This window comes from Enhydra lutris, unplaced genomic scaffold, assembly GCF_002288905.1.
Source record: "Enhydra lutris kenyoni isolate GAN:26980312 unplaced genomic scaffold, ASM228890v2 scaffoldscaffold12, whole genome shotgun sequence".
Lineage (NCBI taxonomy): Eukaryota > Metazoa > Chordata > Mammalia > Carnivora > Mustelidae > Enhydra > Enhydra lutris.
Window position 1 is genome coordinate 50473430 of NW_019154096.1, and position 19001 is coordinate 50492430.

At 55.0% G+C, this 19001-nt stretch overlaps 1 protein-coding gene across 1 annotated transcript in view; it reads right to left on the bottom strand.

Annotated features, from left to right (window-relative positions):
* LOC111144873 (cartilage acidic protein 1) overlaps positions 1-17895 on the bottom strand; it is a 38540-nt gene extending 20645 nt beyond the window's left edge. Inside the window, exons 1-4 of the mRNA XM_022499442.1 lie at positions 17757-17895; positions 12529-12685; positions 3496-3630; positions 106-251 (exon numbers count right to left, since the gene is read on the bottom strand). Of these exons, the coding sequence (XP_022355150.1) occupies positions 106-251; positions 3496-3630; positions 12529-12613 (366 nt within the window). The 5' untranslated portion in view covers positions 12614-12685; positions 17757-17895. The remainder of the gene's footprint in view (positions 1-105; positions 252-3495; positions 3631-12528; positions 12686-17756) is intronic.
* Positions 17896-19001: the final 1106 nt, after the last annotated feature.

Below are 19001 nucleotides of genomic sequence, written 5' to 3' on the forward strand. Positions count from 1 at the left end.
GGGAGGCACAGGCAAGGTGGCATCCCTAGGACATGCCAGGGCTGCACGCAGTGCTGTGGGGATGGGTGGGAGGGGGCGGGGCGGGAGGGCGAGGTCCCTTCTTACCCGAAAGCGGACCTTCCCATGGGCACTCATCTGCAGGTAGAGCCGGTGGGGGCCATTCCAGTTGCCGTAGACAATATCCACTTTGCCATCGCGGTTGAAGTCGGCTAGGGCGACACCTCGCCCATGCTGGTGGGGGTCGTCCACACCTGGGGAGGAACGACAGGGACCCTCAGGGCTGCACCCCCTGCAGGCCCTAAAAACGCTCGCCTTGCTAGAGCTCCTTGGAGAGACACAGGGATGGTGATCCTTGTGCTGACCCTGCCCTCCCAGGGGGCAGACGGGGAGCCCCAGCCGCCAGCTCAGAATTTCTCCCTGGGGGCAGGAGGTGGGACAGCCGTGTGGTTGCAAAGGGAATCAGACTTGCCTTCAGCGGCATCCGCCCAGCAAGCACACAATTTTCACTCAGTTTGGGGGTAGCATGGGTCGGGGAAGGGGACATGCAAAGTCTGGAGGACCAAAGGCCCCTCCAGCCACTCCAACGCTGCCACTGGGGTATAGTAAGTTGGTCATCACCCGTTGGCTTAAATCTCTCAGTAGCTCCCCAGTCTTGTTGGGTCAAGTTCAAGTGCCTGGGGAGCACAAGGCCCCCACCCACCCTATCTGGTCTTGATCTGGTACCCCTTCCCCTCCCCCCCCTTACTCATAAACTCTGGCGACCTGTGCTCCTGTCATTCCTCAAATGAGCCCTGCCCTTTCTGGCTTCTGGGCCTTTGCTCAAGCGTGTTGCTGCTCCTGGAATGCTCTTCGCCTGGCTATTGGTTACCTGGTTCCTTGTTTTTCTTCTGCTCTCAGCTACTTTGTCACCTCCTCAGGGAAGCCTTCCCTGACCACTCCCATGAAAACAGCTCCTCCCAGCTACTTTGGTATTTGTCTTGACAGCCTCTCATTCTTTCCCTCCACTGTGCTGATCACAGCGACCATCGGGTTCCTTTGTGGTTTATCTGCTTAGTGTCCGTTTCCCCACAAGACCTTATACTCCATGAGGTCAGGGGCTGTCTTCTTGTTCACCTGTATTCACGCAGCATCTGACCGGTAGTTTTCAGTAAATACTTGCCGAATGAATGAAGAGACATAAATAATTTGACAGAAGGCTTCTGGGGATGTTGGTGACAGCAGAGGAAATGCCACATCATAACACAGAAACCCACAGCGTGCCTTGGGAGCTTGGGGAAGAGAAGCCTGTGTGTCCAGTGTTGCTGGCTTCTGCTGTCCCTGCATCTGCCAGTGTCCACTGAGCTGACCCTGGTGGAGGACAGGGGCTGGCTTTGCCTAGAGGGATGGCTTGACCTCCCGGCTGCCCGAGGCAGATATGTTCCGTCAGGCCAAGCGTGGAGCTGAGAGGTGCTGGGTGCTAGTTCTCAATACCCATGCTGACTCTCTCAGAGGACAAATTGCCGTTGGTCAGTGGGCCCTCAGAGATGGGGTGGGCGATAGGACAAGATAATGGAGGGGAGAATCACAGAATCCAGGGTCCAGGGAGCTCTTGCCAGCGGCAACCACAGAACTCCCAGGGATGGGAGCCAGCAGAAGGTGCGAGTGGGGCCCCCTGAGCACCTTGGATGCTGAGTACCCTCTCGGGGGAGGGAAGGATCTGGACAATGGGTGGGAGATGTGGGGAGAAGAGGCAGTGTGCCCTAGGCTTGAGGAAGAGGCTTTTCCAAGGAGGGGGCAGCCTCTAATCTCTAGGATTAATACCCCATTAATTCTCTACAAAACTCCCCAGCCCAAATGTCGGTGGCCTTCTGTGTTGGCCCATTTCTCTCCTATCTACGAGGCACCTTGACAAGGAGCTGGTTCCTTTTCACGGGAATAATTGGTGGCAGGCCGCATTTCACAGCAGCATCTGTTTGGGTGATGAATGCCCTCTTGACATGTCTTGTTAAACCCCTGCAATCATTCTGACTTTCAATTACGGGCCTAGCACCTTTCCTCTCTCCTCCCGCCAGATACCTTCTCCCACTCCAACTTGCTCACTCATCTCTGCTCCCATCTCTTTAACACCTTATCAAACCCTCTAGGTTTACTCCACCACCACCTCCCCTTCATTTTATGATTTTTCAGCAATGAGAAAATTTGCTGCCAGAGTATATAGCCCTGTGTGTGTGTGTGTGTGTGTGTGTGTGTGCGCGTGTGCATGCCAGGTGGGAGGACAGGCCAGGGGAGCTGTCTCCAGCTCTAGCTCTGCCCAGGAAGGAGGAGAGGGAAAGACACAAGGCAAGTGGATAGGCTCTAAGCGGAGGGATGGTGCTGGAAGTGAGCACTCTCAAGCAGAGAGCTGGGGGATTACGATCTTGTAAGTCAGGGAGGATGGACTGGCAGACACTCAGGGATTTGATGCTCGCTGTCGGCACTAGCTGGAGCTTGTAGGACCTTTGATCTATGTGTCTAATCCCCGCTCACCTCTTCTTCTGGAGGGTAGCGCTCGCCTCTGTGCTGCCCTGAGAGGGGCGAAATCAACCCTTTCATTGGCAAGGTGGGGAGGAAGTGGGTGGAGAGAAGTGGTCAAAGGGTGGACTGATTAACACCCACAAACTTTCATTAAGTGTCCCTTCCACCATTCAGCAAGATTTACTTGGTGACTGTGGTGTGTCAAGAATGAACAGTACAGCGCCCTGTCCTTGTAGACCTAGATTATTCTAGCAACGTAGAAACCTGATCGAGATGTGCGTGTAAGGGCAGTGTGAATGCAGATGAGGAAGTGTGAGTCTCTGCCAGGCGGCCCAGGGGGAGGTAGGAAGGGCTTCATAGAGCTGAGTGCTGAATGATAAATAGAATTTCTGCAGAAGGAGAAAAGGGAGAAGGCACTTTCTAGCAGAGAGAATGGCAGGTGCAAAGGCCCTGAGGCAGATGAGGGATAAGCACAAAAGGAGGAAGGGGAGCAGAGCTGGGAGCCTAAAGTACTATTTTGTGTGGATTTTAGTCCCCTTACTTAGCTATTTGTTTGTTCATCGTGCCTGTGTGCATATGTGTGGCAGGTAGGGTAGGATGGTACAACCTTCCTGGGATCAGAATCCCCAGCTCTAAGTACCACCTGGCACTTAGCAGGTGCTCCATAAATGGTTATTGGATTGAATTTAGTGATTAAGGTGAATGTGGGGAGGGGAACTGGAAAGAGGTGGCTTGGAGGGGAAATTAATGCTGAAGACTCAAGCAGGACTCAGAGGAACACGGGCCAAATCTAGTTGCTGGAAAATGGATAATGGTCAGGAGTTCCAGGCACCCCCTCTCCCCAGCAGCACACATCCCCTGTGGCCGGAGCCTTGGGGGATACAGAATGGAAGGTGACAATGTTTCCCTGCACAGTGGGCATGCTTCCTGGTCCCGGTCTCCCTGAGGCCAGCATCCGAGGGTCTGGGGCAGTGAGGGACCCAGGGCAGGGGCCACACTCACCGGCACTGGTAGCAGCATCCACGAAGGTGCCATCACCCTGGTTGTGGAAGAGGAAGTTGGGCCCATTCTCATTGTCACAGAAGATGTCTGAGGCACTGCTGCTGAGGATAGGACCCACGCTGACACCGCGGCCCCCTAGGAGAGGACAGCAACCCACAGTGAATGGCAGAAGCAGAGCCTCAGGCCTGCGAGGAGGATGGGTGGGCCTCAGAGGCCTTTGAGAAGCCGCTGTGGCGAGGCCTCTGAAGATCTTTGGGGACAGGGGAATGCTTCTCTGAGCCCAGATCTGGGCTCAAAGTCCTGTTAACATGTGTAGAGGATGACGCAAGGAAGGATAAGGCTAGGGAGGGGCAAGACGGTGTCACTTTGTGCCCAAGTCATGACCCCATGACCTACGGAACACAGAGGCCATCCTACAGATCCCTCCCTTCCCTTCAGAAGCTGACTCACAACGATCCCCCAGCCCAGATCTATCCACCACATTTTTTAAAAAAGATTTTATTTATTTATTTGACAGACAGAGATCACAAGTAAGCAGAGAGGCAGGCAGAGAGAGAGAGGAAGGGAAGCAGGCTCCCTGCTGAGCAGAGAGCCCCACGTGGGGCTCGATCCCAGGACCCTGGGATCATGACCCGAGCCGAAGGGAGAGGCTCAACCCACTGAGCCACCCAGGCGCCCCTACCCACCACATTTTGATCAAGTCACAGATTTTCCTGACAACCCCCACCCCCACCTCGAGTCATCTGTATGCCAGTCAAGACACCAGGTGTGCTCCTGGCCCAAGAACACAGGGGACTAGGTTCTGGCTAAGGCTGCAGGATACTTTCTTGACTTTGCTTGGTATAGTAAGCAACCGGGAACAACCTGTAAGTCCACCAACAACGATGGGCTGAATGGACCGTTCTGCAGCCGCTGAAAAGACTGTGCAGATCCATATGTGTTGGCTTGGAGGAGGGCCCATGACATACTGTTAAGTGAAAAAGCAATTCACCAAGTAATGGTATTACGTCATCTTAGTTTTATTTAAAAAAAAAAAAAAAAGAAAGAAAACACATGATATTTCTGGATGTGTTCATGCAAGCTTGTCCTTGAGTTTGGGGGAAGTGGGAAAGGCCACGCCCTGCGTTGTTAACCCCAGGCTGCCAGATGGGGTGGGATTCAGGGAGGGAAGAAGAGACAGGAGATAGCCTTTTTTGGGAATGTCTTTGTGTTGTTTGGCTTGTTGTAACAAAATCGCTTCTGCAGTTGGAAAGGGAAAAATCCAATAATTCCATACTTTTTAAAAAGGAGGAAGTCAAGCCAGCTCTACATTAGGGTTTGATGTCTCCAAGATCAAATTTGAGCTCCCTGTGTCAACGAGTCCAATATGAAGACATCTGGGTTTTGAATCAAGCCCCGGAAGCCACAGCCCCGGTCCCTGGGAATACTGGGCAGAAGACAGTCTGACCAGGACAGGACATGGATTCTAGTCCCAGCACGGCTGTTTATAAGCTGTGTGACCTTGGGCAATTTATGGTATGCTTTGAGCCTCAGTTTCCTCAACTGTAAAACAGGAGTAGCATGACCTGCTTTTTCTATTTTAGGATCTTTATGAGGATCACATGAGGTGAGACACATGAACGGGGTTTGTGAACCCTACCATCCTGTTACTCAGAGTGAGGTCCGTGGGCCCACCACGGGGGGCGGGGGCAAGCTTGTTAGGCAGAATCCCAGCCCCTCCCGGCCCCCCTGCCAGTCAGTACCTCTATTCTAGCAGGACCCTTGGGTGGCTATGTGCCCAGTAAAGTTTGAAAGGTGTGGCTCTAACAGGCTGTTCAGTACAATAAGAATAGTTATCAGAAAACTCAGAAGAACTTACTGTTGTCATTTGTTAAATAAGTGGGAGCTCAGGCAGACCTGAGTGATGTTGGGCGCCCCACCCCGCACCCCCATCAACTGCCTGCCTGGCTCTGGCTGGGGAAGAGGTTTCCCGGACTCCTCCTGCCTTCTGGGAAAGGTCCCTGGAGGAAATCATGGGGCCTTTCTCACCTGTGCAATGCAGCCTGTCTCCCAGGTCAGGAGTCAGGGGCCAGGAGAGGGGATGGGTCCAACGGCAATGCCACTCCCCTTTCTCTTGTGGTTGAGCTCCAGAGGAACACAGGTAATCTAATTAGCTCTCCAGGAGAGCCCAAGCCTCCTGAAAACGGAGTCACTCAATCCACAGTAATCCTGGGTCATCACCTAAGACGGAGTCACTCAATCCACAGCATCACCTAAGACGGGGCGTGCAGTTTTCATTAGGAGAGCCACAGTGTGGGGCGGGGAGGCTTCCGGATGCCTTTCCTAAGGCCAGCAGGGAGGGCTGCTGAGCTGTAACCTGGGCCCCACGTAGGCCCATTCAGAGAGGAGCCCTGGAGTGGTTGCTGACAGCTGTTCCCTGCCCCCATCCTGCCAGATTCCAAACCAGGGACAGGCTTCGGTGAGGAACCCCGGGCCTTGCCTGGGCCCCCGGAAATTCCAGGTGGGGCTGTGGGACTTGCCACCATGCAACTCCATCCTTCCTCCCCACTCTGGTGTCCTCCAATTTCCTCTCTGCTTCTGGTTCTCAAGCTGTGACACATTCTCTTCATTTTCTACAAAGCAGGTTATTTCCCTCTTGGACAAATTTCTAAATCTTTCTAATTAACTAATTGGGTTGGGTTGAAGCCTTGTACCATTTGTAACCTGTAATTATTAGAAAATTGCCATGGTAACTACACTACTAATTAGTGACAATTTATTGCCATGGCAACCGGACCATAACAGAGACGTTACCCACGACTCCCTCTTGGCAAGTTCTCCGCCCAGTTGGGGAGCAGGTGATCGACAGTCAGGGAGCCAGCCCCTTGGGCAGCGGCCCCAGGAGCCTCAGGATGGAGAGCCCAGTTTGGGGCTGAGGCAGGGGCTGCCTGATGTCTGTGCCCCTCGCTGCGCTGCGGAGGTGCATTCCCAGGTGGAGCATGTAAATCTTCTCCAAACCAGTAACATCCATCCACCCTGCAGGGTCCATGACAGAGGTTCCCGATTCTGTCTCTTCTCCCTGACGTTCTCCCCTCCCCCAACTCTCTCCCTCCTGAGGTTGAGCCCACACCTTCTGGGGTCACCCAAGGGGCAGTGAGGAACTGCCTCAGAGGACGATGTCCCAGTAGGGAGTGAGATTCTACTTTACATCAATTCGTTCTTCTGTATCTGCTGTGGCCCATGCTCTTGGGGACAAGCAGCTCCCCAGCTAGGGCTGGAGGGGCAGCCCTGGTGATGGGAAAGAAGACCGGATCAGAAAGTGTTCATGTGACCTTGGGCACATCAGTGGACCTTTCTGGGCCTCGGTTTTCTCACTGCTAATGGGAGGCTGATCGTAACAACAGCTTCTTCTCATAAACTGTCATAAATATTAAGTGAGCTGGTTTTCGGAAGGTACTTGGAAAATGTCAGGTGCCACACAGTCATTAGCTGGGACGATTTCCCACCTGCTAGGTGAATAAAATCTCATTTCCCCAGCACTTGCAGGCTTCTAAGGCCTCCTTTTTCTGCTATTGGGTGCAAACGCAGCTCCCTGCCCAGCCCCGCCTGAAGGCTTCTCACTCTGCCCATGAAGCTGGGTGGGAGAGGTGGAGCCACTGGGGAAAAAGCCTTCCCCTGCCACATTCTGGCAGCCCCTCTGATTATCCGCCCAGTGGTCCTGAGTCCCACGGGGTAACCTCATTTACCCTCAAAAACTGTACCGCTAAACCCTCGAACCCTTGCACTCTGGTGAGGTGGACCCAAGTCCGGTTTAGGTACAGGTGATCCATTTCTCAGATGGCATCTAGGCGGCCCTGGGGTGGTCAGCTGCCAAGCTGGATTGTATCTGAGAGCCGGAGGGAGTAGGGGTGACGATGGGAAAGGGAGGCTGCATGGAATAGCGCAGGGGGGCGGGTGTGCTGCTGGGGGCCGGAGGACCCAGGCACGAGGAGGCAGGAGTATTTGCCATGCTAAGGAAGAGCCTCTAGGTCCTTGCTTGGCCTCCGCGCCTGCTCTGGCTAAAGGAACTTGAGCTGTGTGCCCTCCAGGCCCTGGGCTCCCTCCCCATGAACTGGGGAAGGGACTGAGAGCTCCAAGTTCCTTCCCACTCCTTCAGTGCATTCTCCAGGCTGAAACTCGGGACCAGCGTGGCTGGGAGTAGATACCAGGTCCATCTGGAGCCCAAGCCAGTGGAGGGAGGCTTTGTGAGACTCGTTGGCCCAAGAATCTGGACCCGTGGGATTAATCTACTGAGACCTCAACAGAAATACAATTCTTGTGGACGCCAAGGCCTGCAGGCTACCAAGAGCATCCAAGAAACCGCAGAAGAGTAGCAACAATGCTGGGAAACACAGAGGTGGAGGAATGGGCAGTGTATGTGCGTGTGCGTGCGTGGACGCGGGTGTGTGGGAGAAGGGGGAGTGAGGGTCAGGGCAGGATGGTAACAGGGTCTTTAATCCTAAATTCCCCCAAACATTCAAACGTAGAATAATATGTGTCAGTGCTGGTGCTGCCACCCACGACCCCCTGCGAGCCGCCCCAGGAGCTGGTAGGGTTCCGAGTACATGGGGTGGAGGGTATTAGACATGGACATTCCACTCCTCCCTCAATCCTAGCAGCCCCTCCCTGTAGGACGCCGCCGGGGCAGTGGACAGGAGAATGGGCAGGGGTCTGAAGAAGCCCAGCTCATCTGGGCCCCTGTTCTCCAGTTCCCTGTCCTAGGCACCATCCGCGTCTCATCCCACTCCCGTTTTCCAGGCGAGGAAACCAAGGCTCAAGGAGGTGCGAGGGCAGCCAACAGGCAGCTGATCTCAGTCCAAATGCACATCTGAGTGACCCCAGAGCCTGGGCTGGCGCCAGAGGGCGCTCCCAAACCTTTCCACTCAAGCTTCCTCCCGGCAGAAGAGGGAGCTGGACTCCTGGTAAGGCCCAGAGTGACCAGCCGCAGGCTTGACCTTTCTTTAAAATCTCTTATTTTAGCAGAAGAAACAGTGCACCATGATTGCATTTCTATTATAAGAGTATTTGTGTTTGTTTTCAAAGAAAAGTGATGTCCCTTCTTGTCAATCATCTAATGCATGGATACCACAATGTCCTGGGGCACTGGGTCCCCCTGGCAGGCCGGGGGCTGCACTCCCCGAGGGTCCCAGGCCCATCGAGGAGCCTGTCCCTCCAGTTCTGCCTGTCACATCCGCTGGGCTCCTGCTGTGAGGCAGTGCCCGCCTGCCAGCCTGGGAGGCTCCGCGGCCCCCCCTGTTACCCATGGTCAGCTCTCTGGAGTGCGCTGACGGGGAGCTGCCAGAGGCCTCAGCTGGGCTTTAGGCATCTCCTTCTCCTCCAGTAATGACTTCCTATAAATCAGATCTGCCCTCCGCTTTGTTCTACACTGCTCCCAGCCAACAGCAAAAATCCCCACCCCATATCCTAAAGCCACCTTCATTTTCTTTCCAAATTTCTTATAAGGATTCCTTAACTGTCACCTTGCAGCCCAGACAGATGCTTCCTCAAGAGGTGAGGCCAAAATGCAGAGCTCCTGGGGAAGGGGTGGAGGCCGGGGTGCTGGGGAGGCAGGGTGAAGAGGGAGACCAATGGATTCCAGTGGAGGGGCATGAAGAACCCCGTGACTGTACCCAGGGCTGGAAGGTGGGCAGGGGACCCCACGGAGACCACCTCCAGGGAAGCGGTGGGCGGGCTTGCTCTGGGCTGCCCCTTGTGCCTGGCATGACGCTCTCTGCATCCAGCACCCAGGAAGTGCCCAGCAGAGAGCCCTGGCATCTGTCCTCCTGGGCACCTCGGATGAGGAGGGTGTTGCTGTCTGCTGTACTCCGAAGGTCCCGCCCCTGAGCCAGGCCTGTGCCAGGCCTGTCCTATGCCTCCTTTCATTCTCATGCCCCCACTGCAGGTGAGAAAACTGAGGCCCACGAGGTTAATAAATGGCCAGTCGCTGCCTGGACAGGACGGGCGGTTGAGGCAGGACCCAGTGCCACCTGTGCCACCAGACCATGGCACCAGATCCTGTCCTCTCAGCAGCTCTGCGAGACGGTAGTTCAGACAGTGAGTTCAAGGTGCTCAAAGGGGCTGGGGGAGGTGCCCAAGGTCACTCAGGTCTGCAGAGGCCAGTGCAGAGTCCTGGTCATTACCTTCCCTCTCCTTGGGTTCCCTGCCGGGCCCTCTGCCACATGGACAACTAATTCTCAGGATTCCTTGCACCCTTCAGGCTCCGAGGGGCCGCAGGCATCTGGGAAAGCCGGGGATTGGGATTCCTCTTGAACTAGGAACCATGGGGGAGTGGGCTTTCCTCCACTCAAGTCAGCACCAGCTCAACTCAGCACCCTCGGTCTGCCAGTGGCCCTCCTGTCCCCCGAGAGCGGGCATGCTGGCCACTAGATGGCACTGTGACCTAGCAGAGCAGCAGCTGCTGGCCAACTCGCTCAAGTCTGGAGAGATGGCCTCCCTTCCCCCGCGGGAGAGCAGACAGCGCAGGGCAGGCAGCACCACTGGCCAGCCTGCCCACCGCTTGCCCGGGGCCTCCCCTACTGCCAGGCACAGCCTAGGCCAAGCAGTTGCTCGAGCCACAAAAACTGGGGGTCAAAATCATGCCCTTGTGTGCCAATCCCTGGGGCTGCGTCCCGGTGGGTGCAAGACCTTCCTCCTGTATTGTGGGCTGGAGCTGGGAGGCTCCAGCTGGAGGTCACCAGAAAGGTCAGTGGATTATGGCTGGTTAAGCTTTGGGGGTTGGGGCTCGGGACGCTAGTTTCTCTGCAAACCCTCTGTGTGACCTTGGGCAAGTCCCTTCTCTTCTCTGGACCTCGGTTTGCTCTTTTGTAAAACAAGAGGCTCTCTGAGGTCTGTCCAGCAGCTAGGTGTTGTGTGGCTGGGCTCTGGGGACCTGTGGCTCCCGGACTGCACATCTGGCTATGGCTGGCTTCCTCCAGGGCCTGCTCGTCACTGCCTGTGTCCCTCCCCTTCTCCAGGCCTCAGGGCCCGAGCCTGGAGCTGAGCACTGGCCGTGTGCCAGAGACTCAGCAATCAGGCCAGGCTCCAGTGGCGGCCCTTACATTTGGGGTCCGTCCCTGGGGCTCAGGGGGGTGCTTTGGGTTAGTTTTCCAGCCAGATGTCCATGTGTCATTAACGAAGTGACAACGGGGTCTGCAGGGTAGAGTTGAGGGGCTTGGCGGGCAAGGAAAGGGTGGGCTGGGGAAGGCGGGCAGACACAATAGTAACTTGGTGGGCCAAATAGGTTCTTCTCAGCCAAATGGCTTTTGGAAGTCTGCAGAGCCGCTCTAACGTGTCCTCTGGGCACGCCAGCTGCCCCTGCCTGCCTGTGTGTTCCACAGAAACTGCTGTCCCTTCCTCGAGCTGCCCGGTCCTTTCAGTACAGCCTGGCTCAGTTGGCTGCTGCTCCCATCCCCATCCGTCCTCCTCAGCTGTCTCCTTTTGGTCGCCTCCTGCCCCCTCCTCGGTTCCTGCCAGCCCCTCCGTCAATCCAGCCAGCATGAACAATGCCCCCTTCATGCTCCATCCCAGCCGCAACCTCCTGAATTCTTTTATTCCATGTAGAAGCCTCTCTCCCAGACCTCGCCTCCCTCCAGCTCATCATTTTCAAGTACTTCGTCTCCCCAGCCCACTCTCCTTCTCCCGCAGACCAAGGCACTTAATTGCCAAGCCAGCCCAATGCACAGAACTGGGAACTATTCAGAAAAATTGACGGTACAAATCTAGGCTGAAGCTCCTGCATGTTTATTCCTTTTCCCAGGAAAGCGTGGTTTATTACTGACACTCAGCCAGGAAGTCTGCACATTCACGTGCGGAGCTCGCGCGCGCTGGCATGGGACTGGAGCTGGGCAAACTATTTTACTGTCTAGCCGTTTGTTCCCACAAACTTCGTCAGACAGGTCAACATCAATCTCCCCGTCTCAGCGAAGTGGAAAGTTGGCTAGAGAAAGGCATTATAAACTCAGGAGAGGCTGTGACAACCCTTTCTAGGTAGGGCTTTGAGAGTTGGCTACCCACCCAGGTGTATGGAGGCAGGGGGATGGCCCAAATGACCCCACCCCTACCCCCCACCAACCAAGCATCCTTCTGGGCCCAGGATTTGGATTGGGGTGGGCTGGCCCTTTGGAAGTCTGTAGGGCAAGCTGGGACGGAGAGATCAGGAAGGTCAACCAGCAAGGGGATCTCTACGTCCAAATGACAGGACCAGGACAAGGGAAGCCGAAGTTCACGTGAGACGTGGCTGTGCACAGCTCTGGCTTCCTGGTTTCTGGCACCCGGAGCAGGAACCGGATTGCTCTGCAATCAGCAGTCTATTGGCAGTTTATCAGAGTTTAGTCAGCAGCCGTGCTCGAATTAGAAAAACAGCCTTCCCTAGAAAGATCTCCCTGTCAGAGACTCTGACAATAGGTCCCCCATCCAGAGAGGTGTGTGTATGTGGGGAGGGGGGCATGGCTTCAAGTAAAGGGGCCGGAGAGGTTTTGGAACAAGAACACAATTCTTTGAGCTCAGTTATCTGAGACGGGACCCAGCTGAAGCTGAAGCTTAGGGATTTAGCACTCAATTCCTGGCTGCTTATGTATAAGTAAATAATTTCATCTGCTGTTTGGCAATAAAGAATGCTTTAAACCTCGGCCTTTGTGATTTGTCAGTTTTCTCCTCCAGAACGTGTTCGCCCATCATTTGGGTTACAGCGGGGGATGGGGCAAGAGGTTCTGGGGATAGGATGTTACAGTGTTCTCATCCCATGTCTCACGGCCCCCACGGGGTCCCCCAAAGCCCACACCTGCCAGATAGCTCACCAACCCTTAGAGAGGCAGTGTTGGAGGAGCCGCCTGTTGGGGGTGGGTTGGGAAAAAAGCCTTCATCCTCCCTCCCAGGGACACAAACCCCTCTTCTCCCATGGTCGCTGATGAACTAGACTCAGCCTTGCCGGGCCCAGCCCCCAGCCCCAGGCCCCCCGCCCTTCCAACTCACAGCACCCCGGCCGGCCACCCCGCCACCCGGTGTCACTCTGCCTACCTGTGTATTTGCTGACCCCGGCCTCAGCAGCCACATCTCTGAGCGCCAGAATGCCCTGGGAAAGGTCACTGGCCTCGGGGTCCATTTCAATGAGGGCGTCAGGGCCCACGTTACCGTAGGCATAATTGGCGATGTAGATAGAGTAGCGTCCAGAGCCCTGGGGAAGAAGGGAAGGAGGGTAGGTGAGCAGGCCCATCTGGGCTTGTCGTGGTCTATTTCCAAGAAAGGGGCTCTCCCTCTCCTCATGTAGGACCATGGGTCTTTCTTGGCTCAGCTTCCTCTCCCTGGGGTCTGGTGTGAAGGGCCTTGCGGGCCATGTGGGGCCCAACTCCAGAATCACTTTTCCCCGAGGCTGCAGACTGCACAACACCGCCGCCCCCCTCTGCCGATTCCTACAACAAAGCAGCCCTGCTTCTCCTTCTATCCTGTTCCAGAAGAACACATCCCTCCCTCTCCCCCACAACCACCTTTTTATAGACAATTTTCTAATGTGCCTCTCTCCAGCTGAGCTCTCTCCAGCTGCCAGCCAGGGTAGCTGCTCAATAAATATTTGCTGATTGATTGATCTACCAATTCCCATTATTCTCAGTCTCTCTCTCTCTCCCATTCAAGCTCACCCCAGCCAAGATGACAAGCAAATTCCAGAGTCATCTCCCTCCCCACCTCCCACCCTGGATTCCCTCATTCTGCTATTTCGATGGCCTAAGAGGCTTGGATATGCAGGGGGGCCCCCTTCCAGTTCCTCTGTTTGCCCACATTACCAGAAAGAAACAGTGTATTGCTTCTGCCTTTGTAACACTGTCTCAAACATTTTTTGCCTTTGCATCCAGGAGAAGCCCTGGGCGCCAGCTCCTCCTTGCTACCATCCTTGTCTGCTCTGGTCTGAAACCCCACTGACAAACGCTTCTTGTCTGCCTGTTATTAGAACCGTGTCATTTTTTCAATGGATGCCTCCTTTCTCCCCAGAGAGCCGCCTGTTTTCTGCCTCCGAACAGTTTTCCAGCTTTCCCCTCATCCTTCTCATCATTTCCCTCCAACCCATCAGATAGCAGATATTTCTTGAGCTCCAACTACCTGCAACTCATTCTGCTCTAAATGTCCCCAAAACAACATCTTCGCTCTCCAGTTGCTTGTCGCCTTGTTTAAACACAAGCTAGAAACGTGAAACAACGTGAGAGAAACAGGTGAGTTCCAGGCCACTCTCTTCTCTGCCCTTGGCCCGCGTGGCTGACTTCGATTTCTTCCCCAACCGAACTTCTCGTAAGCCGAACCCCCATCCCACCTAACCGATCACTGGCTTTATCCCTTCCGTGGGCTTTATCCCTTCCGTGGGAATGTTTTCTTTGGGGGAGCTGACGAAGAGCTACTTGAGTCTGACTGACGGGGTGGCTGAGGCCAACAAAGGGGCTCATGGTCTCCTGAGGTGATGCGGACACGGCAACCGTAATACAAGAACATATAGGATTCAGAGAACACGTAAGTTAACTATCCCGAAAATAAAATTTAAAAAAAATGTGAACTAGACTGGAATTTTTTTTTAAAAGAGAGAGAGAGAGAGACTATGTACAGCATTTGCTGGTGTACAGAAGAGGGGGTCCCAGAGGAAGGAGCACTGAACCAGCAGAGTTCAGAAAAGTTTTTCTAAGAGGTGTCTCAACCAGGTGAAGTGTGCAGGAAAGAACCTTCCAGGCACAGATGATACTCTAGAGAATGATGTATGTAGGGAAACCACAAGTGGTTTGTTCGGTGTTGCCGGAATAGAAAATGCAAGAAAGGGCGTGTCGGGGGCTGGAGCTGGAGAAGGAGGAGGAAAAGATATTCCCTAAAGATGCTGATGCCCCCTCTGCTTCGGTTATCTGAGGCTCCATCCTGCTGCCTGGACACTGTGCGCTCCCAGCCTTGTCACTCAGCAGCACAGGTGTCATGGGGGAGCAGGTTAGAACTGCAGACTCTCGGTGGCCTGTCCCCTCTGCCAGACCCGATGACGAAGAATCTGCATTTTCCCACCACCCCCATGTGATCCCCGTGCAAAACCGAAGTTAGAGATGCAGGGCTTCATGGCACAGCTTCGTGACTAGGGGAGAACTCTGAGAGGCACCTGCCGGTGGCAGGAGTATGGCGAATGTGTGTGGAATGATCGGATGAAGACTGAATGAATGGGGCCGAAGGGGAAAGTGTGCCATCCCCGGGCCCATGCCTGACCCTACCAGCTGTTGGCAATCCCTGCCACAAATGGGCAATTAAGCCCAAATGAACTGAAAGGCACTTGGCTGGAAATTAGGATGTTTATAGAATTCCATTATACCTAGTACCTTTCTTCACTCTATGGGGATGATAAAAGTTGACAAACATAGATGTGTTACGATGGCAGGGGACTGCAGAAATTTGCCATGTGGCCTTGAATACAGTCACCCTGGGACAGTGAGGGGGCTGCAGAGGTGAGCCTGGGGAGAGGCTCCCCAGGGCAGTGGGCTCCCCCTTCAATCTACATCAGAATCACGTGGAGCTCTTGTTCAACCGTAGATGCTGGGTCTCATCCCCCAAGTTTCTGATTTGGGAGCTCTGGGGTGGGGCCCGAGAGTTTGCATCTTGAACAAGTTCCCAGGTGAAGTCAATGCTGTTGAGTCAGGAACCACACCCGGAGAGCCACGGTCTAGGGATATTAGCCTGGTCCCGGTCCAGGCTCTGCCCCTCCATGGCTTTGTCCTTGGGCAGTTTCCTCACCCCTTTCGGCTGCGTCTCCTCGTGTGTTAAAGGGGAATCATATTCCCCCTGCTTCCTGGCAGGGTTGTTGAGAAGATGAAATGAGACAACACATGTGAAAGGTCTCCAAAAGATAAAAATGCTATATAAACATGAGGCATAATCATTATTGATCGGGGAACGCTTCTTGTAAGAGATCGGCTTTTAGCTGGATCCAGAAAGGTGGGTGAGTGATGAGGCGGCTGCAGACAAAGGGCAGGAGAGGGTGTCAGCTTTGGGGCCTAGAGGGGATGGGGGCGGCTGGAGAGAGGACAGGAAGGGCATGTGGTAGGGTTGAGACCTTTACCTGGGGGACGGCTGTCCCACTACGGCCTGCGCCAGAGTCACCCGCAGGGCTCGCTCAAACCCAGACTTCTGCCCACCTCCTCTGCCCTGTGGGTTCAGACGCAGTAGGTCTGGAGGAGGGAGTGCGGATCCGGCCCGGAGAATCTGCATTTCCGACAATGTTGCTGGTGCTGCTGGTCCGGAGACCACATGCTGGGAACAGGTCAACTAAAAGGCATTGGTGCTGGGGGGTGGGGGTGCTGTGGGGCTGAGGAAGGGGTAGGTGAACACTGTAACAGCACCTGTGGTTAGAAATTGGTGACTGACACTGGTTCACCCAGGGGCAGGGTCGCCGTGGGACAGAAAGGCGTCTGATTCGTTCTCAATTTCTGTCTTTGCCTGCCATTTAACTACGAGACCAAGGTCAAGTTTCTTAATTGCTGGAAGCCTTAGTTTCCAGATCTGTAAAATGGGGATAATGACAGCAGGTACCTCGTAAGCCTACTGTGAAGAATCAGTAAACAACGTGAATAAAGCCCCGAGCTCAGGGCTTGGTGTGCTGCTCGTTCATTACGGTTAGCTGTCATTATTGCTAAGATTGCTTCTGTGTTTCCTACACTGCGCAGCATCCCAGAGTGGCCATGACCTGGCTCCATTCCCCCCACCCCTCTCCAGTTCTCAGGACCCAGGGATTGCCAGGGTGGCAGTGGTGGCTGGACCCAGAAAGGAGTCCCTCTCCTGGTGGCAGACCCTGTAGGGGCTTTTTCTAGTTCCCCGAGTGCCTGCGTGCCAAAGCTTTTTTTTTTTTTTTTTTTTTTTTTTTTTTTTTTTTTTTTGTATTTCACATGGTGCCTTTGTCCTGTGGTTAAAAGTGTGGGCGTGCAGATGACCTTGTTAGGACAAAGAGTGCATCTCTTTGTGATTAACCTTCAGGCCCTGTCCCCAGCTCGGAGATGATTCTCACCTTGGCCAAGTGTGGGAAGTCTTGGTTCCGCAGGAGCGAGGCAGGAAGCAGGAGGCTGGTAAGAGGCTCCCCGCAGCGGCCAGGCCTGGCACCCTCCAGACCCTTCTCACTCTTTTGGGGCGGCTCACAGAGCCACGGCCTCCTCCTTCCCTCCCACCAGGCAGGAGTCCAGGTGGCAAAGATTCAGGTCAGGGCTAAATGTGGCTTCACAGCCCAGCTTGGCTTCTTTTCCCAGCACCAGCTTGTTAAGAAATAAATATTTATACCTGGCACCTGCCTTCTCCCAAGGCCTGGAGGCCCCTGCTGTGAAGATTCACGCTGAATCCCCAATCCCCTCGGTGCCATCTCCATCCTGAAACGAGCCAGGCCCCTGGCCCCTTGACCCTGCCCCCGGAATGGAAGCTAGACAGCAGCTGGGCCCCTGATTTACGGATGTCTGTCTCTAAAGCCAAGGAGGGGGCAGCAGGGGAGCAGGTGACAGGAGGGATAAATGGCCTCCACGGCAAGCCTGGGCTCTGGTTGGGGCTGCTGGGACGCAAGCCTGGGCCGGGGCCACCCCCTGGGGCAGGTGGCTGTCTGCTCCTGCCCCTCCCCTTCCGCCTTTCCTCCCTACCTGCTTTGGCATGGGGGGGGGAACTAGCAGGCACGAAAGCAGTGACTGAGCTACTGATTAACCAGAGGACTGGGACATTCAGGCCACCCTCCACTCACCCACTAACCAACCTCTTTGTCATTCCTTCATCGTTCCACAAATATTTTCAGCAAGAGCCGTATGGCTCAATGCCTGGCACATAGTAAAGGCTTAATAAATATTGGCTGAATGACTAAATGATCACAAGGTTTAGAGCTGGAAGAGTCTGATTCATGTCCTAGTCACACTGCCAATCTTGTTGGGGGCCTGAGGCCAGTCAGTGCCCAAGCTGGGCCTTAGTGCCCTCCTCTGCCCAACGGATGCAGTGAGGACAGCCCCTGACCAGTTTCCTCGCTGGTTGCTGGGAGAGCCTCAAGGGAGAAAGGATGTGAAAGCAGATAGTAACTCACCCTGCAAATCTTGTCAGTATTTAGCACCTGCTACATGTAAGGCACTGTGGGGGGTACAGCTTTGGGCTCTGCCCTGGACAGCCCCGCTCTGTCGGGCCATGTCTGCCTGTGGGCTCCCTTCCATGTCCCCTGTGGGCTCTCACGTTGCCATGTGGCCCCCTCTTCTCCCCAGACCCCCATGCACCCCTAAGCTCACCGTCCTGTCCACGCAGGCCACAGAGCGCCCGGCAAAGAGGCTGGCCACACCGCGGGCCACGTTGACCTCGTCACTGAGGATGTCTTCCCAGCGGTTGTTGCGGAACTTGAACAACTTGTCCGTGTACGTGGCCACCCCTGGAGAGAAGAGGAAGGGAGGCTGGTGGATGGTGGCCCAGTGTGCAGGTAGGTTTCGGGACACCTGCCGCAGGTGGTTGGGGCCACGGGTAGACAGGTCATCGAGGCAAGGTGAGCGCTCCCCACAGCAGGCGGATGAGGCTCTCTCTGTCTAGGGGATGCTGGAGTGTTTTCGGTTGAGAGAAGAGACTGGCTTATGAAAATGGCCAACCCAGCCCTCAGTAGCCACAGATCTACCCTGGGTCTGAGATGACCCTCAATAGTGGGGTTCACACCTGGCCCCCTACTCCTGCGCCAACTGTACGGGAGATCTGAGCTTGCTGATATTCCAGCACCCAAATCCCACCCAGGATGTCTCTTTCTCTGGGACCTCCTCCTGCATTCTCTGCTAGATCACAGGACCTCATTTGGGTCTGAGAAGAAACAATGCTGGTTGGTAGCTGGGGCTCTAAGCCCAGATCCAGAAAGGTCTGGAAGTGGAGCTCTGATGGACTTGTCGCCCACCCCCAGGGAAACCCAATGGCAGCAGGGTCAGGGTCAGTGCCCAGGTGGGGTGAAAGGGGTGAGCAGCCCTGGGAGGCCCTCGGGGGCCAGGGTCTCCACCCCTTTCAGAGCTGGACGGAGGCCGAGGACCGCCAGCTCAGGGAGTCGCACGCATGGCACCGCGTGGCATACCACATGTAACTGTGGGAGCTCTGTGGCCTCCCGGAGCTCGTTCATGGCCAAGGTTTATTTTGGGGAAGGGCAAAGAACTTCTGGTGGCCAGAGGCTCAATCCCTTGTAAGACCACTTAGAGCGCTCCACTCTGCCATGACCCCTAGTTGGTTTCTTGCTCATATGAGCCCCAGAGCGTTTGTATTTTGGGAGGGGTCATGTTCCACACTCAAGGGCTGGCATAGGAAACACAGGAGAGACAGCAAAGGGGCAGCTGTAGGAAGCTGGGAACGTGAGCTGGGGGACGAGTGGCCCTGGGGACAGACCCCTGCACTTGACTCTCTGGCTGGCCCAAGGCGGAGGCCATGGCTTAGGCTGAAGGGAGCTATATGGCGCAGTAGTTAAGACCTTGGGGTTTAGAGTAAACAATCCCCCATCCTCGTCTCTGTTCTAC